This window comes from Scyliorhinus canicula, chromosome 1, assembly GCF_902713615.1.
Source record: "Scyliorhinus canicula chromosome 1, sScyCan1.1, whole genome shotgun sequence".
Taxonomy (NCBI): Eukaryota; Metazoa; Chordata; class Chondrichthyes; order Carcharhiniformes; family Scyliorhinidae; genus Scyliorhinus; species Scyliorhinus canicula.
In genome coordinates this window covers 210,516,850-210,543,655 of record NC_052146.1, presented here as the reverse complement: position 1 = coordinate 210,543,655, position 26,806 = coordinate 210,516,850, and the positions used below count along the sequence as shown (strand labels likewise).

At 44.8% G+C, this 26,806-nt stretch overlaps 1 protein-coding gene across 1 annotated transcript in view; it reads right to left on the bottom strand.

The window, feature by feature from the left end:
* The window catches only part of macrod2 (mono-ADP ribosylhydrolase 2), a 1,280,596-nt gene that overhangs the window by 865,051 nt on the left and 388,739 nt on the right, over positions 1–26,806 (bottom strand). The window contains exon 6 of the mRNA XM_038806992.1: positions 6,263–6,379. Coding sequence (XP_038662920.1) covers positions 6,263–6,379 — 117 coding nt within the window. The remainder of the gene's footprint in view (positions 1–6,262; positions 6,380–26,806) is intronic.

The window sequence follows — 26,806 nt, the reverse complement described above, 5'->3', positions numbered from 1 at the left end:
CTGCCTTACAGCACCAGAGACCAGGTTTCAATTCTGGCCTTGGGTGACTGTGTGGAATTTGGCTGAGTAGAGTTTGCATGTTCTCCCAGTGTCTGCCTGGATGTCGTCCAGGTTCCTCCCACAGTCCAAAAATGTGTAGGTTAGGCGGGTTGGCCATGCTAACTTGCCCCTTCGTGTCCAAACATGTGCAGGTTAGGTGGGATATGGATAGGGCATGGGTCTGGACCTAGGTGGAGTATGCTTTTGAAGGGTCTGTGAGGACTCGATGGGCTGAATTGCCTCCTTCTGCACTGCAAGGATTCAATGGATTCTATGCAACACAGAGGGGGCTTTTACTGGTTCTTTGAAAAATCTCGCCAATTAGTCCTAATCTCTCTTGCTCTTTCCCCACAGCCCAGCAACATCACTCTCTCCAAGTATTTAGCAGTTAAAGAGGACAATTTAGGGGCAGCACGGTGGCGCAGTGGTTAGCATTGCTGCCTCACGGCGCCGAGGTCCCAGGTTCGATCCCGGCTCTGGCTCACTGTCCGTGTGGAGTTTGCACATTCTCCCCGTGTCTGTGTGGGTTTCGCCCCCACAACCCAAAGATGTGCAGGCTAGACGGACTGGCCACACTAAATTGCCCCTTAATTGGAAAAAATGAATAGGGTACTCTAAATTGTTTTTAAAAAGAGGACAATTTAAACGATCATCCTTCCCAAACTAATTGATTTGATAACAAAAGATGGAAAGCACCCTCAACACGAGTGAGGTGAAACCATTTTTCTGGCTCTCAGCAATAATACGATCTGAAAAAAGGCTTGCGTTTGTATAGCACCTATTGCAACCTCAGGACTTTACATCCAATGTAGTGCTTTTTGAAGTGTAGTCCCTGTTGGAAGACATGAAAATAAAAATAAACAGCTAATTTCTCTGTTGTAACCGATATGTCGAGAGTCTCCAAAATTCTCTTCCTCAAAGACAGTGGTAAGCAGGTCATTTAAATATTTTAAGGCGGCCCTTGATAGATTCTTGATAAGCAAGGGGGGGTATGAAAGGTAGATTCTTGATAAGTAAGGGGGGGAGGGGGGGAGTGAAAGGTTATTGGCGGTAGATGGGAATGTGGAGTTGAGGTTACAATCAGATTGGCCATCATCTTATTAAATGGCAGAACAGGCTCGAGGGGCCGACTGGCCTCCTCCTGCTTCTAATTCATGTGCTCGCATACAACGTGTAGCTCTTAAAGGCCTCCATCCATGGTGATCATATAATGAAATCAGATAACTGATCAAGTGTAATATAATTGCACTTTCCCATCAATTCATTGTGCTTGCATATTTTTTCACAAATTCCCAAGCTGCTTTGTCTGATTTGTACACGCTGATGCTATTAATCTACCGAAAACAATATCCATAAGGTTTCAGGTGAATGGTTCACTGAAGTCCAACACTTCCCAGCCCCCACACATCGAGACGTGACACATCATTATAACAGAAGGAAGTGATTATATAAACTGTCATTCAAGCCGGAGACAAAAGATTTATTGCATCAAGTAAAACAAAGAAAGAAAAATCCATTAAGAAAAATGTAATAGGATCCCATCCAATCTTGGATGAATTTAAGCTGTTTCAGGGAAGGGAAGCAATTGGCATTAAGAAGAAGTAACCACGGCACCTGATGGTTGCTCTAGCAACAGGCAATATGTGGGAGAATCATCTGTGGTCAGAGGTGGTGGCAAGGTCTGATAGAAAAAAAGACTTGCATTTCTATAGCATGTACCAGGCCCACAGGATGTCAAAGTGCTGGACAGCCAATGAAACCACTTTGAATTTTAGTCTCTGTTGTAATGTAGAGAACACAGCAGCCAATTTGTGCACAGCAAGCTTCCACAAACAGCAATTTGATAATGACCCAGATAATCCGATTTTGTGATAGCGATTAAGGGATAAATGTTAACCTGCTCCTGTTCGATGCAGTGCCATGGGATCTTTCACATTCAGGCGCCTGCAGCCGTTCCTTCAGCATGGCACTGGGAGGGTCAGCTTTATATTTAATGAAAATAAAATGAATGAAAATCGCTTATTGTCACAAGTAGGCTTCAATGAAGTTACCGTGAAAAGCCCTTGTCGCCACATTCCGGCTGGTACGGGAATTGAACCGTGCTGCTGACCTGCTTTGGTCTGCTTTAAAAGCCAGTGATTTAGCCCAGTGTGCTAAACCAGCACAAACCCTGGCATGGGACTCGAGCACACAACCACAGCCGTCACCATAATTTAATGTCAGCGAGGTAAAGGAGAATGATGAGCAAAAGGATCAAAGATGTGAGATGTGAAGAAACAATCTTTGAAGAATACTCCTGGAGTTGATTTTTTCCTTCCATCCCCCAATCCGCCAATCATTTCCCATACGTCAGCGGGAGAAAAAATTGGAAATAATCAAGAGAAGGCAGGATTCTTCAGCTGGAGGACTGTGAAAAATGCTGGGTAAACAATTTTGGAATGTTGTAAAGGCATTAGAGTACAGAGAAGGTTTACCAGTGATGAAGAACATCAGTTATGTGGAGAAGTTGGAAAAGTTCATACTGTTCTCCTTGAAACAGAGATGTTTAAGAGGTGACCTCTTAAGATTGAGATTCCCAAGACGATGAGAGGTTGAGTTGGGTAGGCCAAGAAAAACTGTTCCCTCTGGTGAGTGGGTCAATAATCAGAGGTCATAGATTCAAAATCATTGAACAAAAAATCTGGAGGGCTGACAAGAAGAATGTTTTTCACAAAAGAGTTGACAGGGGCTGGATTGTTCGACTTGAAAAGGCAGTGGAAGCAGATTTCACAAATAGTTTTAAAAAGACGTTGGACAGGTTTTTGAGGATGAGGAACCTACAGGGTTTACAGAGAAAGAGCAGGGGGTGTGGGACTAAAGTTGTTCATGGAGCCTGTGCAAGCATGATGAGTCGAATGGCCTCCTTCTGTGCTGTAAGCTTCTTTAATTCTCCAAAATCAGTCCATAGATGTCCCATATCTCAACATCCATCTGCAGGACCGCCAGTTGTGAGGAAGAGTCTCAATACCCAAAACATGGACTGAATTGATTTTTTTTTCTCCACCGATGCTGCCAGTTGTTTTCCAGCTTTAGAAAACAATTATGTAAATAAAACATCATAGCGGCACGGTGGCGCAGTGGTTAGCACTACTGTCTACAGACCCGAGTTCGATCCCGGCCCCAAGTCACTGTTTGTGTGGAGTTTGTACATTCTCCCTGTGTCTGCGTGGGTCTCATCCCCACAACCCAAAGATGTGCAGGGTAGGTGGAGTGGCCACACTAAATTGCCCCTTAATTGGAAAAAAATCATTGGGTACTCTAAATTTATTTTAAAAAAACATCAGACTTTATTAAGAGAACATTATATTTTTGTTCTTGATTGGGGCCAGGTTAAGATATATCAATGCCAAAAACATTAAACCAGCATGTAAAAATTTGTAGCATTTTAAGGTGGACACGGTTGAATTGATTGGTCAGTTTTGCATTTCAATAAACATGAGGTGCAGAAGACAAAGACCACACAAGCAGAAGAGTGTCTGTAAAGTTATCACTGCCTGATGTGACAAGATCTTTTATATTCTGTATCGTTCATTTATTTGCACAAGACAGGTAAATCCCTTCAGAAAAAAGATACATTACAGTTGGGGTCTTCCCCTCCTAGTTAAGTGTAAATGGGAAAACCTGTTGCAAACACAGAGGAGCTGAAATATCAGTGGGAAGAAATCCAAATCATATAAAATATTCTGTGCCAGAATGAGCAGCGCTGCACAAAAAATAGCAGACACATTAAATAATCTGCTGTGCTATTCTCGACTTTAGGGATCTTACTCCCCACACAAACCTGCAAATATTAAGGACAACTGTCCAGGTTGCCAGCTCCAAAGTTCACAGGAGTCAAGAGTCCACTTTTTCACGTGGCAAAAGATGAGTGTCGGCACTGCCACCGCTACATCCAAGCCATCTGTCAAGTTAGAGACACCAAAGGAGTCCAGTACAGGTCGTTGTGTTCAGGAGGACGATGCTGGCTCTCTCTTTGACACCTTCACCTCAGCTTCGCCTGTACCTTGCATGCTTTTCCATCATGGCTCCCTGGCGAGACCTTTGGACGATCGGTATACACCATCAACATTCCATTGGGTTCTTCTGAGGTCCAGGAAAGCAGCCAGTTCCCAATTCTCGTGTCCCCGGCCCTACCCACCTCCAAGGCCAACTGCCTAGTTTGGGCCTGGTGGCTGACTTACCACCCACAAGCCTAATCGGGAATTCTTACTTTGGGGCAGGATCTCAAGTAAGAGCCCTGATCCGATGTCCATTGTGGGCTCTGGTCTAAGTTGAGGAGGGATACGTTGGAAGGCCGGTTGCCTTATTTTTGTTGATCTTTGAAAGGATATACTTGCTTCTTTCAGATTTGATCCTAAATTTCATCAGCCTAATTCTGACTAGGACAATAATCACTTATTTAATTGGGCTGTCAATTGTCATTAGATACCCAAATCAAAATCAACACTTTAATTACAAATCAAGCCAACCTGTATGTATATATCACCTATAAAATAGTAAAATATCCCAAGGCTGGAATGTTATCAATCAAAATTAAAAACTGAGCCACTGAAGTGCATATTAAAGCAGTGACCAAAAACTTATTCAAGAGGTAGGTTTTACAGAACACCTTAAAAGGAGGAAAGCGCTGAATGGAAGCGGAGATGTATAGGGAAGGAATTCCAGAGCTCAAGACCCAAGCAATAAAAGCATGGTCACCAAAAGTGAAGCAATTAAAATCAAGGATGCACAAGAAAACAGAATTGGAGGCGTGCTGGGATCTCTGATGCTCAGGTTGATTGTCCTGCCATGACAATAACGTGTCAATGTATACACTCTTCATCTTTTACCCTGGAATTAAAACCAATCTTCTGATTCTGAGGTCCACATTATTGTCGTTGAGGTATGTGTCAGGAGAAGAATGACAAATATAACCGGTAACCACAGAAATCTATTCCAATGAAGCATGTGTAGTTCAAATGAATTCAGCTCGAGATCAATCAGGTTTGTTCATGTCAAGGACACGTTTCAGCACTGAAAGAATGCACACAAGTATGGGCTATGCAGGTGACCACTCTCTTGTAATAAGCTACTCAAATCAAAAGTAATCACAATTCATTGCTGATAGAACCCTACACTGCAGAAGGAGGCCATTCAGCCCATCGAGTCTGCACCAACCCTCTGAAAGAGCACCCACCCAGGCCCACTCCTCCTGCCCTATCCCTGTAACCCCAACTAACCTGCACACCTCTGGACTGTGGGAGGAATCCAGAGCACCCAGAGGAAACCCACGCAGACATGGGGAGAACGTGCAAACTCCACACAGTCACCCAAGGCAATCGAACCTGGGTCCATGGTGCTGTGAGGATACAGTGCTAACCACTGTGCTACCATGCCGCCCCTAATCTCATTCAATTATTTATAATAAAAGGTCATTCCCAAGAGAAGACGAAACCAAGCAAATCCGTAGACTTCAAATACGAACATCAGTAAGAGTTTGCAAACAGATCTAATACAAAAGGCACGTTCAATTCTATTACACACAGCACACCCTGAAGTTTCAAACGAAGAATGGAGAAGTAATCAGCTTAAAGTGTACAATCACTGCAAAATTGGAAGGTTTTTTTAAAACATAATTATATGCTCGCCATTTGCCCAGGTCAAATACCTGACCTAAAGTTATTCTCACTTTCAAGAGCTGATTTTATAACTAACAGGTATCACCGCTAATTATAGTGTTAAGCTATTGGTACATGAAACAGACAGCAAGATGGGAAATTGTGCATTTAATGTCAACACCAAAAGAGCAAATCCAAAGTCTGATCCACTGCACAAAATCCCTCACATTTTAAGCAGCTTCCCGATGAGGACAGAATTAATTGCTTGGAATGGGGTGTCAGCACTAAACTAAATGTTATGGACACATTTCCTTTCCTTCAGCTACAGAAGTACAATCGCACTGATGTCCGCATGCACTGAAAACTTCCAGGCCGCTGGAGTGTAACTGATGCACTCAAGTCAATTAGTCAGTCTTATGCGCACACTATTTGTGCATACAATATCATTATGAATATTCCTAGTCTGTAGATCAAAAGAGAACAACAGTTTCTCACCGTAACCTTCAGCAGCAATACCAATAATTAAAATGTGGACACGCTCACCAATACCTCACCCAGGCTGCTCAAGATAAAATGGGAGTACTCACGTTTTGCAGGAAGATCATAGCCTGCTGTAATTTTGGCCTCTCCAGTGTTACATCCGTTTAGTTGACGACATGCTGACAACAATTTAGGCCCCGCGGCTCTGTGGATACAGCCATCGACTGAAAGCAAAATAGAATGGTGGATGTCAAAACTAAAACACCATATTGCTTGCCTCAATGAATTATATCACCACAAACAATGAAAGTAAGCAACAACACCAACTTGCATTCATTTTGTGCTGTTGTCATAGTCCCAAGCTACTCCACAATAGCATCATCAGCCAAGGTTTTACACCGAGTCACAGAAGGGGATATTAGGAGAGGTGACAAAACATTTGACAGGTCAGTTTTAAGGAGCATCAAAAGGAGAGGGAGAGAAAGTGAGAGGGGTAAGGGACAGGCAGGGAACCTTAGGGAGCGAATTCGGGCCCGGGCAGCTGAAGGCATAGTCGCCAGTGATGGAGTGATTAAAAATCAGGGGAATACGAGGGAGTCTGGAATCACAGGAGCGATTGAAACCAAACAAAACTTGCACCAATGGAGTTAAAGGGGGCGATTCTCCGATATTGAGGCCAAGTGTTTGCACCGTCGTGAACGTCATCGCGTTTCACGGCGGCGCGAACAGGGCCCAGGCACGACCTATTCTGACCCCCACAGGGGGCCAGCACAGCGCTGGAGCAGTTCACACCGCTCCAGCCTCCTTGGCGCCGCACCAACCCGCACATGCGCAGTTGGGCCAGCTCAATCCTGCGCATGCGTGGGGAACTTCTTACACATGCTGGCCCCGACCCAACATGGGGTCGGTGTTCAGGGGCCGGCCGCGGTGGAAAGTAGGCCTGGGGGGGTGAAAGAGGCCAGCCCGCCGATCGGTGGGCCCCGATCGCGGGCCAGACCCCTTCGGAAGCCCCCCCCCCGGTGAAGAAGCCCCCCTCCCCCCCCCGGTGAAGAAGCCCCCCTCTTCCCCCCCGCCCCCCCCCCAAGCCTTCGCGACAAGTACCCGCAGGCAGCGACCAGGTGTGAAACGCCAGCGGGACTGTCATTTTTTTTGCCAGCGGCTCAGCCCATCTGGGTCGGAGAATTGTTGCTCGCCGTTTGCGGCGATTTTCTGAGCGGCGTGGCGCGATTCTCGCGGCGCTGGTTTCGGGGGGATGGAAGAATCACGTGCGGGGGTCGGGGAGGTGTGGCACAATTCTCGCGGCACCCCGGCGATTCTCCCACCCGGCGTTGGGGGGGGAGAATACCGCCCACTATAACCTTGTTTGCTCAGTTTGAATACAGATCCAACATCACCACACAAACCTCACTTGCCGGTTTCACCCGAAAGATAAAGAAATAATAATTTTTTACAAAGTGAAATTATTACAAGAATGGATGGATTTTTAAAAAGTAGCCATAACTTGGCCATGCGCAGCTAAAGACAAGAACTAACCTAATGCCTAACAGATACCACCTTTAATCAGAGCATTAAAATATCAGCATATAATAGGTAACATGAGAATAGCCAGTGAGTTGTTTGAATGCATTGTTTGAAAGGGCAGAGGAAGCAAATTCAATAGTAGTTTTAAAAAGGGGATTGGATAAATAATTGAAGGGGAAGAGCAGTGGAGATGAACTAATTGGCTATCTTTTCCATAGAGCCTGCACAAGCACATTTTCTCACCTTCTGTGCAGTGTTAGTCTATAATTTTATGAAGCAAAATATGTGGCTTGGATGGCATGGTCAGTGGTATAATTCTGAGACGTGTCAAGTCAAGGGATCTCCCGTTGTCTAGCAGCAGCACCGTCATCAAGCAGGGTAAGCAGCCAATCACATTAAAGTATCCTCATACAGCAACTTAGGAAGTACAAACCACTGAACATTTCCATTTTTAATTAAAAATGTGGAGCGAGATAAAAGCAAATGACTGTGACAGGCACAAAGCTTTAAAAAATGCATTTAGGCATAAAGGAGAAATGTGACACTCCAAAGATATAAAACTACTTTTTTTGAGGTCAGGAAAGCTGTTCAGAAGGGCAGCACAGTGGATGGCACTGCAGCCTCACAGCACCGAGGACCCGGGTATGATCCCGGCCAGGATCATTGGCTGTGTGGAGATTGCACATTCTCCATGCATATCTGCATGAGTCTCACTCCCACAAAAGTAGGTGGATTGGCCATGCTAAATGTCCCCTGAATTGGAAAGAAAAAGAGTACTCTAAATTTAATTTAAAAAGGAAAGCTGTTTAGCAGTAATTATGAAGTTAATGCTCTATTCAAACTTCATTCATCAGGATCTAAATTTTTCAAAGATTTTTACAGCAAAAATACTTGTGTAAAAGAGAAAAGTTTCAACAGTTCCGTGAGGTTGTGAAACTTTTAGCGTTCACATTCATTGTTCCTCCAAAACTGGTCGTCCGTCCTTTGGTGCTAACTGCAAAATCCTGCCCAATGTGCTCTAAAGTTTACATTGATGCAAAACGACTTCACATTGTATCGTATGCCTGACCTCCATGGGATGTCACTGATACAACACTTCACTTCTGGAAGCATTACTGGTTCCTTTTAACAAAAATGGAGGAGGAGGGATGATTATATAAATGCAAAAAAAATTATATATAAAATAAACATTACAACCAAATTATTAATGCGCAACCAGTTTTGAGGATATGAAGCGTTCACTCGGGAGCTGCTGAAATTTAATGGGTGGCATATTTTATGTTATTTCAAACGTCAGTCTAGATTAGGCAGATGATGAAAACTGGAAGAAAATTACAAACAGTATTCTTCTCTACCCACTCAGCAATTACATAACAAAGATCTGCCCATCAGCGTTTCCGTCAAAACTACAATTTAATTAAAAAGGACAACCTCCGCAGTATCTTAGTCCCCCAAAACGTTCTTTATTTCTGATTTGTAAACCTTTTTTAGTTCTATAATTATAATGTTAGAATGAAGTTAGTGTACAATTAACAGTTTGAAAACATGTTATCATTCTATCTCAACACTCCTTGGAAACACTTTGGAACATTTCACTATGTTAAAGGAAATGTATAAATACAAGTTGTTATGGGTACCTTGCAATAATGTTACACTGTCTCAAGCAGAATTTCAATAATGAACACATTCATGAATATGATAGTAAGAAGTCTTACAACACCAGGTTAAAGTCCAACATGTTTGTTTCAAACACTAGCTTTCGGACAGGTGAGTCCAATGCCGGCATCGCCACATCATGAATATGATTGCAAAGGAGGAGGTCATCAGGAGTGGCATCACAATACTTAAGTCTGAACAAGGTCAAGAATAATCAGGCGTATTGGACACTTTATTTTCCTTTACTTCGCAACCTAGCACACAAATTCTTGGTTCCTGTGTTAGATTGTATAAATAAAAGAAGATATTCAAACACAGCTGCATCAGAGAGGCAAGTCTATTTATTAATTTACCACTCAGGTAGAATGATGCAAATGCACCTCACTTCACTTATCTCTGACTATATCTCAGTTAATTGATTGCATGTTTATCTTGATAAAACTCAGATGGTTTTATGGAAGTATTTAAGCCATAAATAGATTGTCCTTATAAACAGACAATAATAAAGAACCTTGCTGTAATATGCTCCTCAGGCTAATTTATACCAAAGGGTAATATTTTAGCATGAACAAGGCCATGTGCCAGAATTCGCTGGGGCAAGGTAGCTCGCAGTATGCCCAGTTGAGACATTTTCTTGTGTGTTTTGCTTCAAGTGTTTTTGCTTTGTAAGTTACGGTAAGTGTAAGTTGACATGAGTGCAGTTAGGGCAGTCGGGCATCTGGGTCCTTCATGAACAGGACCAACTTAACCTATGATATTAAAGGATTGAGATATAAATGGAGGAAGAACTGAGTGGTTGGGTGAATTCAATGTCAAATCAAGCAGAGAAGAGGAACAGAGAGAGGGAAATAAGGATTGCATTGAGAGAGGGGAAAAAAAGAGACAGAAAAAAAAGAAAGTAAAAAGTACAAAGAATATAAGATGTGGCATTTTTAAAATCTCCAGCAACAATTAATTACCTGAAGGAATGAGATTCCACTGTTTAAATTGCTCTTGCCTGAGCCCAACGATGTTTTTGTGCAGTTACTAACAGCTAATAGATTGTGAAAAGGGTATTTTATGCTATTAATCATTAGACTCAACAGGGGGGGTGGGGGTGAGTGCGAGATGCTGTTTTTGCAAGATGGAGGAGCATCAAGCAACTTGTGGTGATCAGCAATTCACAGACTATGTTCTCCTTATTACCAGCTGCTGGGTGATTTATGCATTAATAACAACTCACATTATCCAAACCCTGTTACATTTTCAGCAAATTCCAGCATGGTGTAAAAAGACATATGTGACTTAAAAAAGTGAGCAGTGAACATGTGCTTTGAAAATAAATTTGGAGCCAGAACGCACTTCACCCATCCCAACAAAACACAATATTATTTGTAAATACATTATAACAAGAACAGTTCGCTTGCATACTGAGAAAGACCATTAGAAAGATTCCAGGGTACTATGGTAAAGGCAGAGACATGGGCAGATTTTACAGCCCCGTCATGGTGGGGCAGTGCCAGAAAACGCGAAAATCCATTCAAATGTCCATCGACTTTGGCAGGGCCGTCAGATTCCGCTGATGGGAGGGGCCATAAAAATCCACCTCATTCACAAAAGAGAATTATCCCAATTGCATATTCGCTTGCCTGGACTGGTATTCTGTTTTTCTGCCACACAATGTGCTGAAGGGGCAGCAGTCTGACAAAGACAATGGGATTGTACTGAGTTCAAGGCTAAGTTCGGAGCCCTCTATTTAGGTTACCAGTTTTGATGTGTGAATCTAGTTTAGATGATTAAGTTTAAAATATGCTGGAAAGAAAATGCTGCTGTAAAAATTCGACACATGAACATTTCATCTTGTTTAAAATGTGACACTCCATACATTTACCAGCACAGCCCCCCCCCCCCCCCCCCCCCCCCCCCCGCTGACTCACTCTCGTCAAAAGTAACATGTACAAGCGAGATTGACACATAAATTGGTCACCACGGTCTAAGTTCTTAGTCTTCAATCGGAATGAACATGTCATTAATTTCTCATGCATTACACTTCACGGGCATAATTCAAGAGCCATAGAGGCACAGAAGCAGGCTATTTGGCCCATTGAATTCATGCTGGCTCCCTCCAGAACATTTAGTCAGTCCCATTCTTATGCTTGGTCCTCGTAGCCCTGCAAATTTATTTCTCCCAAATGTCCATCCATGAAATCATTCATCGTCTCCATTTCCACCATCGTTGGAGGCAGTACATCCCAGGTCATCATCACTTACTGCTATAAATGTTCTTCCTTGCATTTTCCCACATCTTTGACCCAAAATCTTAAATATATCCTTCTAGCAGTAGTTAATGGGAACAGCTTTTCTTTGTCCACCTTATTGGAACCTGCCATAATTCTGTACACCTCTATCAAATCTCCCCCCTTGATCAAAGGAGAAAAACCCCAGCCTCCCCAAATAACCTTGCAACTAAAATCCCTCAGTTTAACATGCCGTAACTTCACAGAAAATCTGTTTATACACATCTGGTGGGGCAGTTGAAAATGCACTGAAGAAATATGCCCTCCACCCATCTTGTTGATGTTGTGGTGAGACAATTGATCATCAGCCACCAGTTCTGAAGGCAGTGGTGGATTTAAACCATACTCATGCTCAAACCAACACAAATGATGCAGAGACATTTGGATCGGTGGTAATGGGTTGATTCTTCTGACACCAGGAGCTGCAACTACCCTCTGTTCCTCTCGTGCCATCACTCTTGCTGGAATGGAACCAGATCAGCGACTAATCCTGGATCTGTACAGGGCAGCAGAATGGTTATATGTGCAGATGAGCAATCTCATAATTCTGCAAGACAATGAAATGATGCCAAGGATAGACAGCATCAGGAGAAACACAGGTTTGAGTAAACTGAAGGTCACAGAAGGAGGGAAGGGTGGGAGCACTGAGGCATTTGAAGGCGGGCATGAGAATCGTGAGGTCGATTCTCGGGTCATTAACTCATGATTACTTGCTATCATTTTATATGAGAAAGCTGCGCTAACAGGAAAATCTAATATAATAAAGGGAGTATAAAGCAAATCTTGATGATCTGTTTAAACTAGTTTTTTTTATGTTACAGCTGTTTCAAATCAAAATATGATATAATCAATCCATTACAAACTTTGCATAATCTATATCACCATATGCTAATAGTTAATCACAGCCGATTTTCAAGTGTTCCACAAGAACAACTTACATTTCTTTGCTATTTGCTACATACGGAAACACTTTATAGAGAACAGCAAGAGGGAGGGGCATGTCAGGCATGATGTGGTTGCTTCATGGTCACAGATAATACAATGGAGTGAGATGAAGACAGCGGGACAGTGTTGTAGGACAGGATTGTGTGCACAGTGACACAGGTCTGAAGAAGATCACGGAAAGAAGGAAGGGCAGGAGAACTGAGGGATTTGAAGGTGGGCATGAGAATCTTCAGGTTGACTCTCAGGTCACTAACACGTTACTGCTAGTGGGAGCTTGAAATATGCAAACTGACTGCCACATTTCCCCACATTACATTAGGAACTACACTTCAAAAACATACTTTGCTAGCTGGAAAGCACTTGGAAAAGTCCTGCAAGCCCTTTCCTTTGTAAATGTGTGGATTTGGGATTTGACAATGCAAGAGGAAGATATCGAGATGGGGTATTTGATATCTCAGAGGCGAAAGAAAGTAGCTTTGGTAATGAATTGATGTCCAAGAGGAAGCTGAGATGGAGCTGAGCGGCAAGCCAAGGTTTCTTCCAAATCTTTAGCTTTAGCCTGAGATTGCAGATGGACAAGTGGGTGGAATCGAGTGTGGAATCAATCATACAGCTCCTTATATGAAATGAAGTGGACAGTTTGCTGCAGGAAATTGTATCTTGCACAAGTCTTAAAGTCACAAAGTATTTATGACAGCGAAACAGGCAAATTTGTCCACGCCAATGCTTTCGTTCCACACTCGCCTCCTCCTGTCCCATTTTATCTACCCTATATCAACATATCCTTCTATTATCTTCCCCCTCGTTATTATCGAGCTTCTCCAAAATGCATCTATACCTCTCTCCTCAACGTTTTGTGAGTTGGACATTCTCACCATTCTCTGGGTAAAGGATTTTCTTCCGAATTTCTTAGTGACTATCTATCTTTATCGCCTCCTTTTCTGGTCTTTTTAGTGAGTGGAATCATCTTCTCTACATCTACCCATCAAACAGTTACATAACCTTTGAGACCTTCATCAGTTCACCGCCTCTGTCTTCTTTCCAGAAAAATAATTCCTGCATGTTCGATCGCTTCTGAAAGCTGCAACTCGTGGTTCTGGTATCAATCCGGTAAATATTGTTTGCACTTTGTCCAATTCAGCTATATCTTGTCCACACAACAAAAGATAATGGCAATAGCAATGCACTCCGAGTGGAAAAATCTAGCACATAGATAAATATTACCCCCCCCCACTGCAAAGAGGGTATTTTTTCCAGTAGTGGAAGCGACCTGCCATCGGTGGGATCTGCCAGTCCTGCCGATGTTTACTCCACACCCTCCACCTGTGGTGAATGCACCACGAGGGGTCAACATCTGTAGGAGTGGAATATCCCACCAGCGGGAATGGCTGGAAAATTTCTTAAAATTCTGGGTTGGTAGCCTCACAAAAAGCGATTGTCATCTACTTATACCATGTAACTGTCAAGAGCTCGTGCTGTACAATAGCTTATTAAAATATTTTCAGTAAAGTTCATTTTGAATTTTAAAAATCAACAAGCATGAAACGACTGCAAATTCCTCATCGTGCAGTGAGGGAGGAAGAAAGAAAGAAAATCTCAAAGACATTATTGGTACCAAGCGATGAAGGTCACAATAGGTTGTTGGGCAGCACGGGTTGAAAACTGTGCCTTTAGAGGAAGGAAAAGAAAACTGCCCACCTATCAAGGTAGGGACGTGGTGGCATGAATCTCCACCCACGTTACATCGCCGCAAATTCTATGTCAGGAGAATAGCGGGAAAGCCCCTAAATGGCGTTCGCTAAGGGTCGAACAGTGTGAGATGCTCCCGAAACACTGCAGCTGATGTAATCTCGTTCACACCTTTACTGATGAGGATATGGGGTTGGGGGGGGGGGGGGGGGAGGGGGGATTAAGCCCGATGCGCGGTGGGTGATATGGGGGGGGGGGGCGGTAGGGGGGGGGGGGGGAGAGACTGAATTTTGCACTTGAGATTCTCTGTGGCCGGGCTTGCTGGCGTGTTTAGGCCCCCACGCCCTCTCACCGTGCTGGTGCAAGTCATGCCCTCCCTCTAAAAAAATGATGAACCGTGGCCGGAACTATCCGGCGCAATACCGCACCAGTTTTCTCACCCGGAATGGACACTCAGTCATTACCTGGGAAAACTTCTGCCAATGGTTTAGAAAAATTGATCTCGGATAGCCACTTGGCCAATCAAGCCAACTCTTTGCACAAACTATGGGTTATGAGTTCCAATTTCACCCATGCCAAATTTCACACTTAACCGAAAAGATTTATCGACATGAACTCCATCCCCACATGTCCATTATTTGATGCAATAATTAATTTGAGCATATGATGGTGCCCTTTCTAAGCAGTTAGTGTTGCAAACTGTGATTAAGTGCATTCCTGAAGGTTTTAATCACATTACTTTCCACCACACTTCAACCGTCAGTCAACATCCATCCTTGTGACGCTCGGCCTTCCTATGCCAATTGGACGACAAAAAGACTTATTACCCAATTCAATGATGCTCGACTGTCAGTCACACATCCTTCCCCCGCCCCCTCACCCCTACCCCCCTCCATTTTCAATATTTTTGTAACTGATAAGGGGAAACGTTCAAATTATGAAAAATTGTCTTGGTTTTTCTCCTGGGTTACACACAGCAGTGTCCCAGGGCGGCACGGTAGCACAGTGTTTAGCACGGTTACTTCACAGCTCCAGGGACCCGGGTTCGATTCCCAGCTTGGGTCACTGTCTGGTGGAGTCTGCATGTTCTCTCCCTGTCGGCGTGGGTTTCCTCCGGGTGCTCCGGTTTCCACCCACAGTCCAAAGATGTGCAGGTTAGGTGGATTGGTCATGGTAAATTGCCCCGCAGTGTCCAAAGCCTAGGTGGATTGCTAGGTTATGGGGATAGGGTGGAGGTGTGAGCTTAGGTAGGGTGCTCTTTCAGGGGCCGGTGTAGGCTCGATGGGCCGACTGGCCTCCTTCTGCACTGTAAATTCTACGATTCGATGATCTTGACTTCCTGGAGATTCCGATCCAATCCTGGCGGGTTGGTAGCCTTATAGCAACACATAATCTTATGTCTACATGTATTCCCATAACCTTCAATCAAATTTTCACTCCATATAATGGTAACTAAAAATTAAGCAAAGTAGATGTGTGAGATGGGAAGAGGAGAAAGAGTGGCAGAGATGAAAGTGTAGCAGAAGCATTAAAGCAATGATCAGATCCTTGCTTTGCAGCATCACTAAGCACAAACCTTCAGCTAATTCCAATTTGAATCCAAATTGCAAATCACATCTGCTGTATGCGTTTAACACCCTCACCACTTAGAACTGCAAGAAGATTTATATTATTTTTTAAATGATAAGGAATTAAAATTTCCTGATATTCAAGAGTAAAAATAAGTTCCGGCAGTCTGAATGGTGGTGCCACAGAATTACTCTTTCATTGTGAACACCACACATCAACTGAATCGACCAAAGCAACAGTTCATGTCCATCAGTGAATCTGTCACAGAACAAAACATGAGAAAAGGGTGAAAACAAAATAAATTGCCTGCACAAAGCCAACTGCTTATTCCAGAGAAATGCAACAGAAGTAAGCAATTAGTCCAATCCGGGGATTAAAATGATGATTCAAAACTCTGCGCTGACAGTTCATAATACCTGAGTCTCCACCTCCAAACCCCAAACATGCAATTATTTCTTTGTCATCACTTTTGCTATTTATTATTATGCAAAGGGGTATTCATTTGCAGAGATTAAATATATGTCACTGCCTTCAAAATAATGTTCACCTTTTTTTTACCAACTTTAATTTAAAAATAACTTTATATGTCATAGTAATCACAGGCTGCGCTACAACTGCGGTCTTGTTAATACAGAATGTGGCCAAGCAATGCATGGGAGGCTTTATGGAAGGGAGAAAAGCTGCTGCTTTTGAACTTCAAAATGTAGATTATTAACTGGACAGAATTCAACACTGTGGTTTAAGAGCAAAGTGAAGCCGGAGTGTTTGCTCCAAGCCCATCAAGCAAATCTCTTCATGGACCTCACGATCAGCCAATAACTCCTTCATCCCATTGCCCCTCATCTCCAGCCTTTCCACAATCTTTTTACCCCATTCTTCCTCCAACTTTTAAAATCTTACCCATCAACGCACCCCCCCCCCCCCCCCACCCTTCCCACACAATCACCCTTGCCCCCATGAACTCTTTCCTATTTTCCTTGGCTGTTGCCTTCTGCACAGACTTTCCCACGTGGCAGGCAGCCCACCTGTCAGTCAAGCAGGAGGGTTTGCTGATAAATTGTAAGAGGTGTCCTGCTGTGAATTTCAGCAGGGTATCTGGGAAACACATAGTGCTGGGGTTCCCATCCAGAACTTTACCCCACTCAATGCCCGAGTAAGTATCAGAGCAAATCTGTCGACTTGTGACAGTTTGCCCCAGTTGTGTTGATTTTGAGATTTAATGCATAATCTAAATATTGACATGTAGGTGGATCTTTCCCACTCTGCAAAGCTGGGAGTGCAAAAATAAATTGCATGTGATACCAGCAGTTAGACATAAAGCCTCTGATTAACTGGACATTAGCTCACTGTGCTTTGTGGGACTTCACTGTACACGACACAGCTTACCCACACAACAATAATGCCTGTAGTTTCAAGTAATTCATTCTGCGTGAAGTGTTTTGCAATATTTCTGAGAGAAACGTGGTGTCTTTCTTGCTTTCATTTCCCAGTTCAAATTAAGTTAATCATTCCTGAACACGTGAAGCTCACCTGGATCATCAGGCTTTAGGATGGATACTCCTACAAGGCCTCTGGAGCATCCCCCAGAGTTAATTCCGCTATTATTGCCGATTGTGCGTCCCAAGATTGTGAAATTTCCTCGAATCCCTCCTTCATCTTTTAAGATACGCCTAGAAACTACCTCTCTGGCCGACGTCTGGCTATCCAAAATGTGATATGTACAAATATGGCTTTTGTGTCAAATGTTGTTGATGATGCTTCTGTGAAGCGTTGAGATGTTTCGCTGCATAAATGCGCTTTACTAAAATTGTTTTTCGAATATGAGCTTTGATCATCATGTAACAGGCTACTGGAACAAAGGAATGGTAGAAAAGTGAAAGCTAGCTACTCGACCATTCTGAAGCAGGTTCTTTTTGACGTTTGTCGATCAAATCATTTTAAAACAGACCAGATCTCTCATTGTTCACAATTCTGCAGCTTTGGAAATTACCAAAATATTTAAAGCCAGTCATGCAATTTCTTCCCCAAATGCAATTTCCTGGCAGCTTTTTTTCCTTCAATTCATTCGTCTATAACTGTAACTGCAGCAGAAGGAAAATCTGGAATATCAGCATTTCCCAACCTAATTCCAAATGCTATCAAGCAGCATCAATCTTCGGATCGCCATTAGCACACATAGTTTTACAATCACCCAGCATTCCATGCCTTGTATGTTAACCTGCATGATGTAAAATGCATTAACGATTGCTGAAACATACTCAGTTCAGCTCCTTCACGACATGGCTTTGCAGAAGCAGAGTCCCACTGAGGAAGCAAATGTGGGTAAAATAACATAGAACTTCAATGATTTACTTGCAAATCAATTGGTACGAGCAGACTGGTGCCAATTGAGACCCATTCAAATTCATAGCAGCAATTCTCACACACTAGATGTTAGTTAAACATACAAACATAAAACATAGAAATACATAGAAAAAATGGGAGCAGGAGGAGGCCATTCGGCCCTTCAAGCCCGTTCCGCCATTCATTCTGATCATGGTTGATCATCCAACTCAATAGTCTAATCCCACTTTCCCCCATATCCTCTGATCCCCTTCGTTCAAAGTGCTATATCTAACTGCTTCTGAAACCATTCAATATTTTGGACTCAACTACTTCCTGTGTTAACGAATGCACAGGCATACCACTCTCTGGGTAAAGAAATTTCTCCTCATCTCTGTCCTAAATGGTCTACCTTGTATCCTCAAACTATGGCCCCGTGGTTCTGGACACATCCACCATGAGAACATCCTTCTTGCATCTACCCTGTCTAGTCCTGGTGGATTTATAGGTTTCTATAGATCCCCCTCATTCTTCTGAACTCCAGCGAATACAATCCAAACCTAGTCAATCTCCTCCTCATATGTCAGATCTGCCACCCAGGAATCAGTCCTGATAAACCTTCGTTGCACCTCCCTCGCTAGCTAGAACATCCTCCCTCAGATAAGGAGACCAAAACTGCACACAATATGCCAGGTGTGTCCTCACCAAGACCCCGTATAATTGCAGCATGACATCCCTGCTCCTGTACTGGAATCCTCTCGCAATAAAGGCCAGCATACCATTTGACTTCTTTAACGCCTGCTGCACCTGCATGCTTACCTTCAGCGGCTGGTGTATAAGGACACCCAGGTTTCGTTGCACAGTCCCCTCTCCTAATTTATGGCCATTCAGATAATATTCTTCCTTCTTGTTTTTGCTACCAAAGTGGATAACCTCGCATTTTTCCCAATTATACTGCATCTGACATTCATTTGACCTCACTCAACTTGTCCAAATCACACTGGAGGATCTCTGCATTCTCCTCAAAGCTCACCCTCTCTCCCAACTGAGGTAAGTGTATGTGCCTGGCTCACTCCCAGCTTCAATGTTCTCATTCATCCTCACCCCCAGACAACAGTAACTCTCTCAGTGAGAGTGTGTGGGCACCCTGAGACTGGCAGTGGGCTGGACACACTCTCTCTCGCCCTTTCACTCTCTAATGGTCATCTTTATTTACTACTCATTTTTTAAAATTGCCAATTTATTATTTTGTTGTTTTTTTGCTCAGTAAGTTGTTTCTTTTCAGGCGTCAGCTTATTTTTTTTTTAATTCATGTTTAATGTTGTGCCAAACTGTATCTTTCCAAATATTGCTCATTGACCTCCCGAAGGTGTCAGAAACAATGGAAACGTGCCCCACCCCCAATGTGAAAAGACTGCACAAGCCTGAGCTAAGTGGTTATTTTTAACACAAAATTGGATGCAACTTTGACAGAACTGTGTAGCTGAAGGTTGAAGCGAAGTTAACCCCCCCCCCCCCCCCCCCCGCCCCCACCCCCCAGGCTGGGTTACCCAAACCCGGCAGAAAGGTGAAATAGTGGCCGTGTCCTGTCTGGTGAATGGCTGCTGTGTTCTGTGTGGTTGATTGGTTTTTCAGTGTGTCAGTCAGTGTGTGTCTATGCACCATCATATACTTGTGTGTATATTATGACAGGGTGTACCCCGGCAACCTAGGGAACCCGCTCCAGACCTTCTGCACAAAGTCCTAACCTGCAGATACCTGAACTCACTATCCCATGGCAGCTCTACCCTTTCCCTTAGCTCCTCCAGACTAGCAAACCCTTCCTCCAAATACAGATCCCTCACCTTGACCAGCCCCACTTTGCTCCACCTCCTGTATATATTGTGCATCACCCCGACTCAAACCCATGATTCTCGCACAACGGCGTTAGCACCGACATCCGTTCCACACTAAAATGCATTCTCAACTGATTCCATATCTTCACTGTGGACTGCACCATTAGCCTCCCTGAATACCTACTTGAGCCATTGGCCATGCTGCCGTCACCATAGCCTTCAAACGAAACCCCTTACAAGATTCCTCCTCCACTCTAACCCATTCCACCCCTTCTCCTTCTCGCCACCGTCGCCCAATAATAATGAAGTTCAGCAACACCTACCCCCCCCCCCCCCCCCCCCCCCCCCCCCCCGCTGCCTCTGCCTCTGTAACAGGGTCCTCCCCACCCTTGGCACCTTCCCTGCCCATACAAAGTCAGAGATGATTGTGTCCACGTTCCAAAAAAAGGCCTTTGGTATAAAGATCGGGAGAGCCTGAAAGATAAACAAGAACCTCAGCAGAATATTCATTTAAACCACTTGGACCCTTCCCGCCAACGTTAAGTGCAGTGTATCCCACCTGTTAAGATTCTCCCTGGCCTCCTCCACCAGCTTTGTTAAGTTCCACTTATGGAGCCCCGTCCATTCCTTCGCTACCTGAATCCCCAAATACCTAATCCTATCCCTTGCTACCGTAAATGGCATCCCCCTTAAATTAGCCTGCTGTGCCAGCTCATTCAGCTGTTCCCTACATTCAGCTTGTATCCAGAGAACCCTCCAAACCTCCTCAACAGGCCCATAATCCTTCCCATACTCTCCAACGGATCCGAAACAAACAGCAAGCGGTCATCGGCATAGAGAGACACTCCATGCTCCCTCTGTCCCCTCATAATCCCCCGCCACTCTGCCAACCCCCTGAGAGCCATCGCCAATGGCTCTATGGCCAGCGCAAACAGCACCCATGCATCGTACCCCTGTGTAAGTCAAAGCTTAGTGAGCTGCAGCCAGTGGAAGGATGGCGGATGGGGGAGGGCTAGTGCAAGTTGGAAAGCCCCAGATGGAACAGTTGATGACCTTCATCAAGGAAGAGTTCTACCAGCAGAGGAAGGAGATGCAGGAAGATCGCGCGAAGGCCATCGAAAGTGCTGTGGCACCCCTGAAGGGCTCGATGGAGAGGGTGGAGAAATGTTCAGAGGTGCAGGGGTCGCAGATCCGAGAGATTGAGAGAGTGATGTCGGACCACAGCAAGCAGGTGGTGGCAGAGATGGAGACCTTTGCAAGACAATGAGAACAAAGGTGGAGGAACTGGAGAACAGGTCGAGAAGGCAGAATCTGCGGATAGTGGGCCTGCCTGAAGGGTGGAATGTGCGAGTGCCACGAGGTACGTTTCGAAGATGCTGGCGGGGCTGGTGGTGGAAGGGTGTTGGATTAGGCCCCTCAAGTGGGCAGAGTACACAGGTCTCTGAGGCAAAAGCCTAGAGCCGGGGAACCGCGGACGGTGATCGTGAGGTTGCATAAGTTTGTGGAGAAAGAGAAGATTCTGCACTGGACGAGGGGAGAAGTGCAACGGTGAGTGGGAGGGGAAGAGGGTCCGAATTTACCAGGACATTGGAGCTGAGCTAGCATAACGGCATACAGAGTACAACGAAGCCAAGGCGGTGCTATATCAACGGCAGATCAGGTTTGGGGTGCTCTGCCCGGCGAAGCTTTAAATAATTTTTATTCAAATTTTCAACAAGTTTTAACCAGCAAAAACAGAAGAAAAATAAAAAGAAAAATAACAGTAGCCCTCCCCAATACAGAAACAATAAATTAACAAGAATAATTAACATGAGAACAAATACACATACCCAATACAGGAAAAGGGATGGTTTCGCATTTACCCTTCATAGTGCCTCACTCCATACACCCCAGTTTATCTCCCCTCCCAGCTCCCTTTCCCGCTTCTCCTGAATATTCACCACCCACTCACCTCCCTGTTCTCCCAGCCACCTGTATATGACTCCAATCCTGTTCTCCCCTTCAGGAAGCAGCAGTTGCTCCAACATCTATACTGGCAAACCTTTCTTCCAGATACAAATCCCTCACCTTAACCAGCCCCCACTTCTCTCCATTTCCAATACGTGCCACCTATCTCCTCCTCCCCCCCCCCCCCCCCCCCCCTCCCCCGGCACAAAACCGTGGTTTTCACACAACTGCATTAACACTGACATCCCCTTTATCCTAAAGTTCCTCCTCAGCTGGTTCCAGATCTTCACCGTGGACTACACCACTGGTTTTCCTGAGTGTCTGCTCGGCGCTATTGGCAGCACTGCCGTCACCATAGCTCTTAAGCTAGACCCCTTACCCGATTCCTCCATTCTACCCTCTCTCCTTCCCGCCATCGCCTCATCTTCTCCACGTTCACCACCCAATAGTAATGTAGCAGATTCAGCAACGCCAACCCTCCCGTCTGCCTCTGCCTCCGTTACAGGGTCTCTTAACCCTTGGCACCTTCCTTGCCCATACAAAGTCCGAAGTAATTGTGTTTGAAAGAGGGCATTCGGTGTAATGATCGGCAGTGTCTGGATTATGAACAGGAACCTCGGCAGAATGTTCATCTTCACCACTTGGACCCTCTCTGCCAAAGTCAAATGCAGCTTGTCCCACCTCTTCAGATCCTCCCTCACCACCTCCACCAGTTTTGTTAAATTCCATTTGTGAAGCATCGCCCATTCCCTCGCTCCCTGAATCCCAAGGTATCTAAACCTGTCTCTAGCCACCTTAAATGGCATCCCCCCTAAATTGGCTCGCCGACCTAATTCATTCACTGGGAACACTTCAATTTTCCCTACATTTAACTTATATCCGAGAACGCCCCAAACTTCCCCAACAGGTCCATGATCCTCTCCATGCCTTCCAACAGGTCTGAAACATACAATAGTTGGTCGTCAGCATAGAGCGATACCCGATTCTCCCTTCATCCCGCGTAATCCCTTGCCACTCTGCTGACCCCCGAAGAGCCATTGCCAGAGGCTCTATAGCAGCACAAACAGCAGCGGCGACAGCAGGCATTCCTGCCTTGTTCCCCTGTGCAGTTCAAAGTTCCATGACCCCACGTCATGGGTCCGCACACTCGCCCTCGGTGCCATCTATAACAGGCGCACCCAGGTCAGTGTTAATGCAGTTGTTTGAAAACCAGAATTTTGTGCTGGGGGGGGGGGGGGGGGGGGGGGGGGGGGAAGAGAGAGATAGATGGCATGTATAGGGAGTGTAGAGAAGTGGGGCTGGTTAAGGTGAGGGATCTGTACCTGGAAGGGTTTGCCAGTATAGATGAATTGAAGGAGAGGGTAGAGCTCCCAAGAGGAAGTGAGTTTAGGTACCTGCAGGTAAGGGACTTCGCATGGAAGGTTTGGAAAGAATTCCCCAGGTTGCCGAGGTACGCCCTGCTAGAGCAACTGCTGCTTCCTGAAGGGGAGGGCAGGATTGGAGTCATATACAGGTGGCTGGGAGAACAGGGAGGTGAGCGGGTGGTGAATATTCAGGAGAAGCGGGAAAGGGAGCTGGGAGGGGAGATTAACTGGGGAGTATGGAGTGAGGCACTATGAAGGGTAAATGCGATTTCCTCGTGCGCGAGGATGAGCCTGATACGGTTCAAGGTGGTACACAGGGTTTATATGACACAGGCAAGAATGAGTGGGTTCTTTCACGAGGGGGGAAGATGAGTGTGAGAAGTGTGGTAGGGGACCAGCGAATCACGCAGATATGTTCTGAGGCTACGAAAGGTTGGGGAGATACTGGGCTGGAGCGTTCGCGGCACGAGCAAGGATTTGGAGGAGGTGGTCCAGCCGGAACCTTTGGTGGTGATATTTGGAGTTTCAGAGAAGCCAAAGCTGATGTAGGGGGAGGAAGGCCGAAGTTGTGACCTTCAGCTCTCTGATTTCCCGGCGACTAATTTTCTTGGAGTAGTGGTCAGCAACACCACCGGAGGTAGCGGCCTGGCTGGGTGACCTATGTGGCTTCCTTCAGTTGGAAAAGATCAAATACAAGTTAAGGCATTCAGCAGAGGCAAGGTAGGGGATGTTCGTGACCATGTTTAAGAGTTGCTCATGCGGAGTGGTGAGGGAGTGGGGAGGGAGGAGGAGGGTGAAAAAGGGGAAAAAATTGTACTAACTGTGTATTTGAGTGTTGGGAAGTTTGTTTCCCGAATTGTTTATGTGTGGTAAATTTTCACATATGTTTGGAATTAAAAACATTTTAAAAAGACCAGGTAAGGGCGGCAGATTTCTTTCCCGAAAGGGCATTGGAGAACCAGATGGGTCTTTACAACTATTGATGATAGTTTCACAGCCACCATTACTGAGACTAGCTTTATATTTCAGAATTATTCATTGAATTTCAATTCCACCATCTGTGGGCAGCATGGTAGCATGGTGGTTAGCATAAATGCTTCACAGCTCCAGGGTCCCAGGTTCAATTCCCGGCTGGGTCACTGTCTGTGCGGAGTCTGCACGTCCTCCCCGTGTGCGCGTGGGTTTCCTCCGGGTGCTCCGGTTTCCTCCCACAGTCCAAAGATGTGCGGGTTAGGTGGATTGGCCATGCTAAATTGCCTGTAGTGTCCTAAAAAAAAAGTAAGGTTAAGGGGGGGCTGTTGGGTTACGGATATAGGGTGGATACGTGGGTTTGAGTAGGGTGATCATGGCTCGGCGCAACATCGAGGGCCGAAGGGCCTGTTCTGTGCTGTACTGTTCTATGTTCTATCTGCTGCATTAGGATTTGAACCCATGTCCCCAGAGTATTAACCTGGGCCTCGAGATTACTAGTCCAGTAACATTACCAGCATGGCACGACCAACCCCCTCCCCCTTCCTAAGCTCTATTGGCAGCTCATTGCCCTACATCAGCATAAAGTCAGAGATGTTTACAGCATGAAAACAGGCCCTTAGGCTCAGCTTGTCCATGCCGCCCAGTTTCTGACACTAAGCTAGTCTCACTTGCCTGCATTTGGCCCATATCCCTCTATACACACCCTGCCCATATAACTCTCTAACTGCTTTTTAAAGGACAAAATTGTACCCGCCTGTACCACTGCTTCTGGCAGCCCTTTCCAGATGCTCACCACCCTCTGTGTCTCTTTTGTATCTCTCTCCTCTCACCGTAAACCTATGCCCTCTCGTTCTAGACTCCTCTACCTTTGGGAAAAGATGTTGACTATCTACCTTGTTGATGCTCCTCATTATTTTATAGACCTCTACAAGTTCAACCCTAAGCCTCCTACACTCCAGGGAAAAAAGTCCCAGCCTATCCAGACTCTCCTTGGAACTCAGACTGTCAAGTCCTGGTAGCAGAACCAGTACCACACTTAAAGTGGTGCTGTTGGAAATGTCAATTTTAAAATTCTCATTCTTGTTTTCAGGTCTCTCCGCAGCCTCACCTTTCCCTTACCTCTGTAACCTTTATCAGCTAGACAACCCTTCAGCTATCTGCTCTCCTCTAATTCTGGTCTCTTCAGCACCCAATTTTGATCACTCCACCACTGGTAGCCTTGTTTTCAGCTGCCTGGCCATAAAGCTCTGGAATTCCTTCCCTAAAGCCCTCCAATGTCCCCTTATGCAGCTCGGTGTCGAAGTTTGCTTCATAATGCTTATGCGACCATTGGCATGTCTTATTAATTCAATAGACGCTATATAATACAAGTTGTTATTGACTGCAATTAGACCGAGTGCCCATGGAACCCAGTAACGTGCTCTCAGAATGGCTGTCGCCTGCAAAAATAAAGTCACAACTTGCAGTTTTTGGACGAACAAGCACCATGAGTATGTTCATGTAGGTGTGAATTTGTTTGCCTTGGAAAACATCTGTACTACAGTTTCCACTGTACAGTCAGCCAAGGCAAACAGGACAATTTCTGTTTGAATCAATGCCATGCAATACAAAACTGGCATGAATATTATCTGCTGTCCATTTGTACACCTCCTGTACAAGCTGAAAAATAAACCTGTTCTTTCTTCTTTCACGGGGTGTTGGCACCATTGGCTGGGCAGCATTTGTCGCCCATCCATGAGGTGGTGGTAGTGGTCAGCTATCTTCTTGAAGCGCAGCAGTCCATGTGGTACAGTTACAGTGTTCTGAGGGAATTCCAAGATTTTGACACAGCAACAGTGTAGGAATGGCCAATATAGTCCCAAGTCAAGATGGTGTGTGGCTTGGAGGGCAACTTGTAAGCACATGGTGATGCTGCCATACATCTGATGCACTTGTCCCTTGAGGGTCTGCAATTCAATTAGATCATGGTTGATCTGCATCTTAACTCTTTCTACTCGCGTAGGCTCCATAACTCTACAGAGTACATACATGAATCAGCAATTGACGATCATTCCTTTCTCTTTGTCAAATGTAAAACATTATTACATTGTTATGGCCAGGGTTTAGAGAACCCCAAGTGGAATTCACCTGACCCACAACTTTTAATAGATTGTGGTATGGAGAGCACACGGCCCACTCTACAGGTGTGGTACACCAGAAATGGAAAAGTATTTTTTAAAGCAAAACAATGTTTATTCTATGAACTCAAGTTAACCTTTTCAAAACATAGTGAACATCTTAGCAACCATTAATTCAAATACAACCTCCAAAGAATACAACACTAAGTAATCCTTTAAGCTTTCCGTTGAACATCCTTAACACTTAAAACACCTTTTACCAGAAGCACATCAGCTTAAAATCACTACTGTTATTAGTTTTAAATCACCAAAGGATCGATTTACAGTCTTTAGATTAGAGAGAGAGATTCTAATACACCTTCTAACTGTGACTGCAGCTGTTCAGCTCTGGAAACGAAACTGAAACACATCCTGCAGCAAACAGCCTAAAATGAAAGT